This window comes from Copadichromis virginalis, linkage group LG9, assembly GCF_057382275.1.
Source record: "Copadichromis virginalis isolate Kocher_CV1m ecotype Utaka linkage group LG9, C_Virginalis_male_GT1.1, whole genome shotgun sequence".
Taxonomy (NCBI): domain Eukaryota; kingdom Metazoa; phylum Chordata; class Actinopteri; order Cichliformes; family Cichlidae; genus Copadichromis; species Copadichromis virginalis.
In genome coordinates this window covers 23251076-23263464 of record NC_140626.1, presented here as the reverse complement: position 1 = coordinate 23263464, position 12389 = coordinate 23251076, and the positions used below count along the sequence as shown (strand labels likewise).

Genomic DNA, 12389 nt, shown 5'->3' with positions numbered 1-12389 from the left:
ATCAAAACTTTCTGGTAAAACACTGCCCCTTGGTGGTTCAAACTTTAGGTAGAAATGTCAAATTATTAAATTATGCAAACAAAAACTAACTCTAACTATAAGCAGCCACTGTACTTTAGTGCTTTGGTGAATGGGAACAGTGTGAGAAACAAACATAATTCTCTACTGTTTCACCTCATTTATAATGCATGATTACTCTGGCTTTAAACCCTCAGTGGTGCTGTGATGAGCCAAGGTCAACTCTATACTCCAAGTTTTTGATTAACTATTTGATTATCAAAAGCCTGAAGCAGCACAACTCATAAACATTTAACGACTGGGGGGGGAAGCCCCTCTCACTTGACTCCTGGCATTTCACCCCTAAAAGTAAAACCACACACATGCTTCAGGGTTTACGGAGAAACTGAAACAGTTGGCTTTTGCAAATAAACTGAGGTGGGATTTTAGTAGCGAGAAAACACTGATGGGGGTTGAAATAAATCTCAAGCAGTGGGGATTGCCTGACTTATCAGTTTCACATTCACAGAGAGACTCTGAAAAAGGGGGATTTTTTCACTCTGAGCAACAGTTGGCTTCACAGAAAACACTCCATGTGTCTCAACTTGCAAACCCAAAGCAAGCTATTGCTGAAAGAGCTGTTTACTCATTCGCTACTCTAACCATTATTTATCATCCATGCAATGAATCCGGTAGAGTACCCATAATGTCCCCCGCCAAAAGGGGAAACCTCCATATCAACCACGCAGGTAACTACAACTCTGCGTAAACAAACGTTTTCATATCGCACCTCACAGCGAGCTTTATTAAATACACGTTGTTACATGTACCCGTATGAACTGTCTCAGGGCTACAGCTGTGTTGTGACTAAGAAACGTCATGTGTGCTGCCAAGAAAATATAGAGAAAACCTGCAAAATACAAAAGCAAAGTTCGAACCAGCTATATCCGCCTTTTTTCCCCCGCCTCCAACTTTTTTAATTTCTCCTCTTCATCTGTCTTCCGCTCTCACAGGAACAAGAGAGAGAGAGAAAGGGAGTGATAAAGAGAGAAGACGAGGCCTATACATCAGTGGGATTTAATGCTGCCTCATCTTGCTCAGCCCTCGTATCACATGGTGTACAGCATCAATAATTTTTACGAGCCAGCGCCTTCCTGTTGGAACCACACGCTCCCAATCAGGCATCTTGGAACTCATTTTCCATCTTTATTTTCTGCATGTAATTACATAAAGACATTTAAAAAAGAGCCAGCCAGCCAGGATATAATACCACTAGCTGGCTGAATGGTGATATTAAAAGACAGGATGCTGGCTGTGTGCTCGACTTCTTTGACATAAATAAACGAAAAGTGAAGAAATGTATAAATTATCTACATCTGATAATTTATATATTATCTTACGTGGATAACTATCTGGATCACAAATGAACAAAGTTGAACAGTTCTTTAAGAAATCAAGGTTTCCTTTTATCTTGTTTATTTGCTGAGCTCTGTGACTGTCGCACCAAATATGATATCTTCACAGTCTTCTGTCACTTTTAGTGCAGGAAACTGGAACAGAAGAGTGCACTTCTGAGGCACTAAAAGCTGCTGTTGCAGTAAAGGGGCACAGACGACAGGGTAAAGTCAAAAGGGAAAATCCGAAATGACTGTGGTGCTTCAGACATGGATGATGCTTCAGATTTTGATTTTGTAACTGCATTTACTGAGCAAAAGGAGGCTTTTATTCCAGCGGGGAAATGGAATTCTGTTAACACAAAGTATCCATTTCCCTTCACAAAGAACAAGGGTCAACTAAAAAATCAAATGCGCTCTCTGAACTCAAGAATAAATAGAGCCCTAACTGACAACCAACCAAAAAATGTACTTTCAAGAAAAGACCTTCAATGTATGACCTGATGGAGGATCTCACAGGGCCGTCTGTCTACTGAGCATCTTGGAAGTTTCTGATTTAGTAAGTGGGCTTAGACATCCTGCTTTATCAAACGCACACCACACAGAGTGCACAAAGAGGCCAAATGAAACAAACTTGGCAGATAGAGAAACTTTGGGGTTTCACTCAAATGTCTGGACACACTTTCAGAACAGTGACTGATTGTTTTTTTTTATGTTTCTGATAAATGATTTGCATGAGGAGTATTTAACCAGAGTAGTGTCAGCTAAAGGTCAGCAGGGCTTAACCCAGAAATTCAGTTTCAGTTTTATTTTCATGTGTGCCTCAGTGTAACATAATGACAGCACAGTGTCTAAGAGAGCGACATTTCAGAGAAGGAAAATTGATTCCCCGATAGAACGACAAATTTCTACATTGTTTAAGGCAGAAGAAGCACAAACGAAACACTGAAACTTAAAAGGGGCTTGAAAGCAACATCATGTTCTAATCCAGCAGCCACATTGGATCCTATGGTACACACAATCTGGTAACTGGTGGTAGATGTATACTTGTTCTTGGTGTTAGTTTGGTTTCTACTTTATTCCTTGTATCCCTGTTTATTCCTGCCTCCTTTATGGTTTTCTGTCTGGATTGGTCTTTTTTGTTCCAGTTGTGGCTCTCGTCCTGTTTTATTTCGTTGCCTGTTCTTCTCTGTATCGCGTGCCTTGGTTAACTTCCTCCAGAGTCATTACGTGATTTATCCCCGAGCAGTGTTCCCACCTGTTTTCCATTCAATCATTATCCTGTGTATATATTGTCTCAGTCTTTCTTTGTCCTTTGTTGTGTTCTCTCTCATGTCTTGTGTCCTTCCTCGAAGTGTGAGTTTTCTTGAAAGAGTCTTAATGATTAACTACTTCATCCTGACCTGCTTTATTTTGTGTTAAATGAGAGCTCTGCATTAATGTTGCTTTTGAGTTTATTTCTCATTTCCTGAGGTTTGCATTTTGGGTCCAACTCCTTCCTGATACACAGCCTGTGCCTGACAGACTTTCTGTGTTAACACTACAATGGACTGGTGACCTGTCTAAGTTCTACCCTGCCTTTTGCTGCAGGGTACAACACACACTCACAGCTGGGACAGGCTTCAGCTCCCACCCCGACTACCATGAACTGGACAAGCAGTTAGGAAAATGGATGAGTGTGCACTTTATTTGCCCAGAATAAATGAGGAAATGATGCCAAATCAACATGAAAGTGATACATAGGCATAAAGACTGGTGGACAATAAATTTGTCTTGTTTAATCTATTCGCAAATAAAACATTGCTTTATATGTTTTATATTTTAGTTTTTGTAAAAAAAAAACAACCCCAGGTTCATTGCTGAGTTTTAAAGGGTTTTCGTGATTTGTAGATTGGTGATATTTCTCAATGCTGAAGAGAGCTTTTTGGGGGAGGGGGGTTTCCTCCTGAATCAAGTGTTCATTCCACTTCACTCCAAATGTGTCTTGACTTGACCTCCACGGTCTTGTCATCACTATAAGGTCACAGTAAATGGTTACAGCACAAAACTCATTTTTGAGTTTTCACAGCAAAAGCTTGTTTATATATTTCCTTACTGTTTTTTTTTTTTTTTTTTTATTGACTGTGTAGCATATCCATTGGCCAAATTAAGTTGTATGTGAGTTTACTATGTGACATGTTAGTAGACTTATTTTCCATTGGTCTCCACATTGGACTGTATATAAAAGATGGCATTTGACTATAGCAATGTGGCCACTTGCATCTTTCTCTGGCTAGAAGTGACGATATTTCAATGACAGGGTTAAGTATTACATAATCAGCTAACAATAGCATCCGTTAAGTGTAGCAGACAGCTAAGGGGTGAAGTTACTATGCAAGCACTCTTCTCAAAGAGGCCATTCTTTTAATCATGCATAACTAAGGAGGAACAAAAGGAACAAAAATCAGCTAGTGTACAGTGAGGGGTTTTTGTGTGTGTGTGTGTGTGTCAGATGTTGCATATTTATTCCTGCTGTAGGTTTTGTCATTTTGGAATCTCTGGAGACATATTTATAGGGCTGAAGTGGCTGTTTGGGACACTGCAGTTTCCAGCACTTGCATGTTGAGTAATTTTTCAGTCCACAAGATTAGTGCTCATGGCAGATTTATGGTGCAATGGTTGTGTCTGTTTGTGTATGCATTTGCCTATGAAGCACTTACAAAGAGCCTTATGCAATCTATTTGCAAACATACTTGTGTGCAGTCCTTCAAAAGATCAACAGCATGTAGCTCAGCGTAGATGACGCTGTGCATTAGTCGAGCGATTACTGGTTTAAAAGTGAGCCGGAACAGGGAAAGGAGTGATAGCGGATGTGGCCACAAAGAGAAACGCGTGACCGTACAATAATACAAAGAAAAACAACAATCAGACGACCCCCTGCATGCAAGCATTTGGCGACAGTGGGAAGGAAAAACTTTTAACAGGAAGAAATCTCCAGCAAAACCAGGCTCAGTGAAGGTCAGGCATCTGCTGAAGCCAGTCGTGGCTCCAGGAGATAGTTTTCACTGTTTTAACACTTGTTTCAGCTCCTTCAGTACAAGTTTGCTCTTCTCTGCAGCTGGATGAAACACTAACAGCAGATAAAGCAGAAGTAGCCCACAGACTGGTTGTTTATGAACCTGCCCCCTGGTGGCAGAACATACCTACAGCATGTAGACGATAATCTGAAAAGCTGTCTGTACTTAGGACCATTATTCTCACTGTTCTTCAACACCACATTGACATGAGAATGGACACAACAACAGTCCCAGTAAGAAAGGTAATAAAGATATTTCCAAAAAGTATTGAACAGTTTCTTTCAAACATACCTTCAACACAAATCAAAAACAGCTTTGCTTCTTATCTGTACAGCACATGGACATAACATTTATTTAAATAACTCGAACGATTAATGAAACATATTCATGAAAATCCAGTTCCCCTCAACCATCAAGGAAATAAACACAGTAGGAGCTACAGAGACGAAAGTATGAGAACATTTTGCAGTTTTGGCATACAGCGATTTTTGTGCACACACACTCATGCTCACCCAGACATGCTGAAAACCACACAGACACACTTATGCGCACGTACACATTTGCCTGAGGGGCAAAAAGCTGTAAGAGGGGGAGGTGGAGACATATTGATTTCTCTGTCAACTCTTTGATAGAAAACCCTGAGGGAGCCCTTGCATCCGCTTACATCCCTTTAAGCTGAGTGAATTAACCACATTTACGCTTAGGGCAAGAACACACAAACATTGCATTAAACTGAAAAAAATCTAATAGTGAGATGTCTACTCTGAAGGAATTTTATGCCCCATTTCCAGTATTAGCTTTGAAGAAACTGTCTGTGTAATCAAGCCAAATGACAGGCCACAGAGGAAAGTAAATATGCAAAAGACATGTAGGGCTGATAACCAGTTTGACATCAACAAGTGAAAATGCTGGAACTTGAAGTCAGGGCCGGCACGAAAGAGATTAAGGCTTTTGTTTTATCCTTAATCTGACATGCAGTAAAACCCAATCCCCTCTGCTGTCTCTCTGTGAGAACCACACCACACAGCCTCCGGAATCAGGAAGAAGCATCGCCGCCCCGAGCTAAACCCCCAAAAGAAAAACACACACCAGACTCAACAGTACACACTCATGAGTTAACACATAACCAAAGTTATTTGTTCTTGCTCAGTGGCCCAATTATTGTCTGCTTTTTTTTCTTGACGGATGAGTCACATTTCTTTTTCTGAACACAGACCCCGGGTCCACACACACCATTAACTCACCTACTCCCAGACTGACTCACTGGACTCCTCTTCAGTCACTAGGTACTTATTGACAAGCCAATGACAAAGCTAAGCCGTCTCCCACAGCTGAGAAAACACCAAGGCTTTGTCGCTTCCTCCCTTGCGGCATTTGGAGGAAAAGTTCTTTCAAAACTTTAGTCTCTGCTAATTGACTTCAGTCAATAGAGGCACAAAAGCTCCAACCTTAGCAAAACATGCTGCCTCCTTTAAATTATGTTGACATTTATGGTCAGTATTTTAATTTTCTGCTGGTATGCTGCTACTGCTCTCACTGTGTGGTCTTTTCTCGAATACTACTGAGATAGCGCGGTGCATTTCTTTTTCATACGGCGTAAAAGATTAAACATACTTTCCTCAGTCGTATGCAAATGAATGCGAACAGCAACTCATCATATAAATCCCAGCAATGAAAAATTGTGATTGCTTGATTCAAGGTGGGAGTGCTGGGGGTGGGAGGTGGGGTTGCTTAAAATCAACCCCCTGCTTACTGACATCAATTTGTCAAGTAAATCACAAAAATGTGGATGGTGAAAAAGGTAAATGGAACTCAAACCTCTTTTGGCAGAATGAAACGCAGCTCACAGATCCTCAAGAATGAAAACTTTTATATAAAAAGTCACTTAAACTGATTCCTGAATTCAAATGACATATCTGTTTTACTGGGCCAGTTGTTGTGGTGGTGGGAGCATTTTGTATTCTTAATAACTCTTGTGTGTCTGATGGTTGTCAAAGAAGAAAAAGTCTGGGACAACTGGTGGCTTTAAGAGTCACGAGAGACTGCAATTACTGTAATCCCCACTTTTGGGTTCAGTTTCAAAGAAATGGATGATCGCATCCCAATTCAGAAACGCATTCCCATCACACAAAACAGTTTCTCCTACAAGGAAGTGAGACAGCCACTCATAGATACAAACTATGAGTGGCTATTACTCAAGATTATTAACAATTAATGATTGTGCAAAGCTGTGAAATATACTGAAGGGTGAGCAGAATTACATGCAGAAACATGTAACCCAGTGAATCACGTCCATATGCTACTAACACTGTTGTCAACAGGAAGCAGTCTTAATAACCTCTGACACTTGAAAACAAGCTGAAGCAACTCTTCACATACTGATGTGGTAACACATTTCAAAACCACGCGAGGCAGAAAAACTCAATAAAACCCGAGTGCAGCCCATGTCTGGACTAGCTAAGCAAATGCAGGCATAATTTACAACCTTTTATTGACACACTTTCTCAATCACCAGACGGTGAGGTCATCCAGAATCTGAGCAGTGACTTTTATCTCAAATGCATCTTGAGAACAAATCCTTGCCCGACTGGTCAAAGGATCAAAGGATTTAAATGCTTATTCACAAGCAGCAAAACTTTCAAGTTTCAGAAGAAATACAGAAAAGCGTCTGCGAGGTTTGAAGATAGCAACGACTGATGTGAGTTAGAGAAAGGTTAAGTCATTATCAGCCAAAGTCTTCCCAGACTTTAACCTTTCCATGGAGTTTTATCAACTTCCCTGCTAGCTTTGCACAATAGTTCGGGTTGATGTTTATGGTTAACTCTTTAATTCCAGAAAATAAAAGCATGAAGATGAATGGACTGCACTTTTAGAGGATAAATAACAGTAATCGTGCCTTGAAAAGTTGGAATATAAAAATACACCTTCATCAGTTAAGGTAATACAATCTTACTTGGTTTGGTACACTCAGTAAGTAATAATGGTTGATAACAGCGACTGGTGTGTAACTGATGTTATAGCGGAAGTTATCTTGTTGAATTCTCACTTTTTTTTGCTATTTTTCATGTTTTAGAATTGGTTGTAGGTGTGAATGTGAGCGTGAATGGTTGGTTGTGTCTAAAGCCCTGAGATAGACTGGTGACTTGCCCTGGGTGTCACCCCCCTTTCACCCTACAACATCTGGGATAGGACCCAACTCACACTGTGACCATGAGCAGATGGAAGAAAACGGATGGATTGTTCACCACGTTGTTTACTGTAACTGAAGATCACCTCCAAAGTACAGCTTGGTCTAATTAATCCTGGTCTGATTATTCTTTTCTAGTTTTGAATGGCAGAAGACTCGACTGAACTAAACAGACCCCAGACCTCCATCCCACCCTACATCCTTGAGAATAATTTTTTGCGAGCTAAGCCTTATCATCCAACATCAGAGCCAGACCTCACTAATGCTCTTGTTGCTGCAAATCCTAACAGCCGGGTTCTAAATCTTTTTCAAAGCCTTCTCAAAAGACGGAGGTTTCACAATCACATTCAGGTTTAAAGCCTGGGTGTCAGCTTCCTTTTTTCTGAACTTGGCATACTCGATAAGAAGTAAATCCAATCTATAAATGCACATATAAGATGAGCGACACCTAAAGAAAAAAAGCGTTTGACAAAATGTTTGATAGTGGTTTGCTGCAGTGTTTTGCACCATCAAGGGAAAGCTGGACTTTAATGTATGCTTGACACTTGTATTACACCCTCCCTGGACAGAAAATGTCAAACGGATTTTGCTTTTTGGTGGAAGCTGCCACTTTAAGGATGAAATTGGGCCCTTTGGTGAGCAGCAGTCAGCTCTGAAGCTTTCACACGGCGGAAATGTCACCTGTCATACAGACTTACTGTTTGCTAGCGCTATGTGCATCACTTCTGTTTGACCCTCTGGGTCTGTGCTTTAGCTACCGTCATGCCCTATAACTGCAATTAGCTTGGGAGATCGAGACCTGCTGCCGTCAGAACCCCCTGCATTAACCAGCCTGGCTTGTATAGAGACTATGAATGACTAGGGAACACGAGGAGCTGCCCATTAGGTTGCAATGAAAGGGTATTTAATAGTGCTGGCCTACTTAAAATCGATTCTTGGGCAGCACATGACTCTATGTAGTGAACAGCAGTTCCATGTCCTGTAAAAGTAAAGCGTGATGTATCAAAGGGTAGAGGAATCACTCCACTGTATAGCCAGTTTCTAGAGAGACTGAAGTGCTGATGCACTGGCTTTTCAGTGTAGAACTTCAAAGTTACTGTCCAGAAATGTAGAGTTCTCTCAGCCTTCAAAAAAAAAAGCTTTTTGAAATGCACAGTGGGACATGGGTGAAATATAGAGAATACACACAGTTAATCTATTCTTTTTCATGGTCTTTTGTGAGTTTATACGTGTGTGTGTGGGGGTGGGTGGGTGGTGATGGTGGCATCTTTCAATAACCGATTCAAATGCTGTCAAAGCTAGACAGGAGAAAAAGGAATGAAGAGGAGAAAAACTTGTGGAGAAACAAAAGTGAAGAGGGTGTTGTTGAGACAAAGAAACACAAGACAGTGAGCAAAAGAAAAATAATGAGTGAGATGGGAAAAAAGCAGAACTGCGCAAGAAGATAAAAGAAGAATTACTTTAAAAAGTAGAATAATGCTTTCTATGTCCTTCAGCTGGAGGTGTATGTTGTGTTCAGTTTAGATTTTAGGTCTAATTTCCTGCTCCTATCTCTTCTTTTTTTTTTAAAGTAGCTTAGTTACTTGTATTGGAAGCAAATGAACTGAGTAGAAACTGACCTTAACACTTAAAAAAGGAATCCACTGTGTAGAAAGGCCATTTATTTCTATAACACCACAAAGAGCATCTGGTTTCCAGTACAAACTGCCCCCCTTATAACCTGTCTTTACTGCAGGGAGGGATTCGCACACAGAAACAGCTCCAGACCTGTTGATTTCCCAGCATGCCCTGCTTACATTCCTGACCTCCTTCTGTCACTCTTTTACTTGACTCACCCCTGTTGCCTACATCGACGTCACCCCCCCCACACTTAAAACCCCCTCACACTCCTCAACTGCTGCCTCTGACTACAGGCTGAGCAGTCGAGAGTGATTCGAGAGTGATTGTCAGTTCGCATTTTAAAAGATAAGGAAAAAAAGATAGTAACAGCTTGTATGCACAGAGGACACAAATTTCACCCTCGTGGAATCTTGGTCAAGTTGCCTTTGAGAGTGTGAGGTGACTGTGTCCTGATGAGACATGAAAGCCGCTGCCCTGCAGAGCTGTGAATCTAGTGAGAAGGCCAAAAGGGAACGATACTTTGCTCAACCTTCTTGCCTCATTTTTTTCAAAGAAAAATGTGCACCCAACAGAGTTGAACACAGTGCGATAGTGAAAAAAGATCCCATAAACAGTTGTTTCTCCCAGCTCAGACAGATCATTACTCAGTGTCCAAAGACAAACCTTTCCCATTTGTTTCGGTGAGACCAATACATCAGCACAGGAGAGTTAAGGCTACACAAGGCACAAGAGAAGAAACATTGAACACCACTAATGCAACATGGTGTCCAGCAAAAACTCTTTTTTTAATCCTGCTCTCATTGGGAGGAGTCTGGCATTCAAAAATCCTTAAAACTCATGGACATACGAGTCAAAGTGGATGCTCTGATTCCTGTTTGATCTGCTTATTGGCTGTGGGGACATGTTATCGTCAGTGAAAATATATCATTTTTTTCAGTCTGATTTCAAGGCCTACGAAGTGCACATGCTTGTACCCATCCGTTGTCACGAGACAGGGAAGAGACAGCAGATAAAAGTCATAAACCTAAAGTGTTAAACAGTCTATAAGGATGCAGACAACACAACTTGGACCATGACAGTAGCAATGACTGCACTGTTTGCAAGCTGAAATCAATTTGTAATTTCTAGTTTCTACTGCGAACGGATCATATTTTCACACGTAAAACATTACTGCGGTGTGTGTTTGTTTATTACTTACTGTGTTTAGAGCCTTGCTGGTGACTTGACACTTTAGGTGGGCTGATCCTGCTTTTGGCAGGGACCCCCTCCATATTTTGGCTCTTCTCACCTGGATTCTGGCTAGGGGCCTGAATCTCAGACTGGGTCTCACTCTGTGCTTTGTCCCGTGCCACAGCTGCCGTTAAAGACTTTTGTCTGCTCAGGATAGCATCACTACCTGCTCTCATCAGCTTCTCGCCCACGCTCAGGACCCGGGTTCGACCTGCAAAAGCGGGCGCACTGGGGTATTCCTTCCTTGGAGAGGGCAGCTTGGATCCACCCCCTGCCGGAGGGGGCCGCGAAAGCCTGGAGGCTTTAGACATCCTGCAGGTTAGTGGATCAGTAAAGCTTCTCTATCCCTCTCAGCTGATGGTACTGCAGCTATGTCCCATGAGCAATCCAGAAGTTTCTTAGGTCTCAGTGAGTGTGACTCTGTTACTCTTTAGCTCCAGCGTGCTGTGTGGTGGTGCAGGTAGGCTGACAGGGCCAGACGGAGGGAGGGCAGGAGGGAGGGCACTTTTGGGAAACTGGGTGGGAGGCAAAAATGATGGTGAGGGGGTGGGGAGCTGTGTGGTTGGAGGTTAATAGCTCCTTGGAAGGTGTTGCCTTCTCCTGGCGTGGCCTCCTGAGATCATCATCCAAAGCAAACGGTAGATGTGTGTGTGTATGTGTTGGCAAATGGGTGTGTGTGTGGATAAACCTGTGGAGTGACAGGATGTGCTGTGCCAAATGCAAACAGAAAGTCAGGTCTCCAGTGTCAGCGCATTCCGGCTTCTTAATCCCCTCTCTGCCTCTCTTTTCGCGTCTGTCACACTCTCTCGTTCTCCATCGCCCTCTCTCTTTTTCTCGTGCCCCCTCTCTTCTTCACTTACGCTCATAATATGGTTGTCAACTTCTTCTCTTCTACTTCATGGTAAATACTTCTCCCCCATGTCACTGTCCTCTTGCGCCTCGTCTCTCCTCTTCCCTTTTGCTTCGGTTCACTCGCTCTTCTTTGCTGATGCACAGCGGGTAACCATCCCAGCGCTCCGGCAGGCGGTAAACAGAGAGAGTGAGAGAAAAAGATTTAGAGACTGCGGGGGAGGAAAAAGAGCACCGGGGATACAGAAAAAGTGCCGGCAGAGGCTTTGTGGAGGAGCCCTGCTCTTCAGGTGCAGCTGCTCAAGCTGTTCCAGATGTGTGTGCAGCACTTCACGTCATCAGCCAACCGCTCAGAGCCACGCTCTGGTAGAATCACCACTTCACCTCGTCCTATTTTTCCTTTTCCCTCTCTTTGTTCATCTTTTTGCTCTGATGGTCTCTAGTTATTAACATCCAGTCAGCCTGTAGCCTTCCCAATGTGATGAGATGTTCGGCTTCCAGAGGCAGGAATGCACACACACGCACACACAACACAACACACTCAGTGGTGGAATTTACAGAGAATTACAGAGCCCTAAGAAGTGGAATGTTACAGCGTGTGTGTGTGTGCAAAACACACACAGAGAAGCTATTCTGAACTGCGGCACCGACGACATCGGCTGTGACAAGGGAAAAAAAAAGAGAAAAGAAGTTGGCTGGGAGAGAAAAAGACAGGAACATCAAGCTCTTCTCTCTCTCCGAATCCCCCAAAATACTCTCTTTTCTCACATAAAGCAAACACATTTATTTTTCTTTTTTTCTGACAATGTGCTTAAAACAATCAGCTGACCCATGAAATTTCTTCTACAGCACACAGTGATCACTGCCAGACAAGCACATAAAAGTATGAATCCATGTTGGTAAGGCAAGCAGAGAAAGAGCATAAAGAAGCAGCTTTCAATCTTAAAAGCAAAACACTTCTCATTTATTTTTATCTGTTTATATGGTGTAAAAAATTTAGATATGTACATACATCTCTTTCTCTCTCTCTCTCTATATATATATATATATATATAT

The 12389-nt window shown here is 42.1% G+C and overlaps 1 protein-coding gene and 1 long non-coding RNA gene across 3 annotated transcripts in view; one reads left to right on the top strand and one right to left on the bottom strand.

The window, feature by feature from the left end:
* Positions 1-1420, top strand: part of LOC146701872 (uncharacterized) — a 30469-nt gene extending 29049 nt beyond the window's left edge. Inside the window, exon 4 of the long non-coding RNA XR_014922245.1 lies at positions 1011-1420. This is a non-coding gene — a long non-coding RNA (uncharacterized LOC146701872). The remainder of the gene's footprint in view (positions 1-1010) is intronic.
* Positions 1-11521, bottom strand: part of kiaa1217 (KIAA1217 ortholog) — a 99649-nt gene extending 88128 nt beyond the window's left edge. Inside the window, exon 1 of one of the 2 annotated variants that reach the window (XM_085468263.1) lies at positions 10453-11521. In XM_085468263.1, coding sequence (XP_085324389.1) covers positions 10453-10795 — 343 coding nt within the window. In that variant the 5' untranslated portion in view covers positions 10796-11521. The remainder of the gene's footprint in view (positions 1-10452) is intronic. The other variant, XM_085468264.1, reaches the window with a different exon arrangement.
* Between the last annotated feature and the right edge of the window lie 868 nt (positions 11522-12389).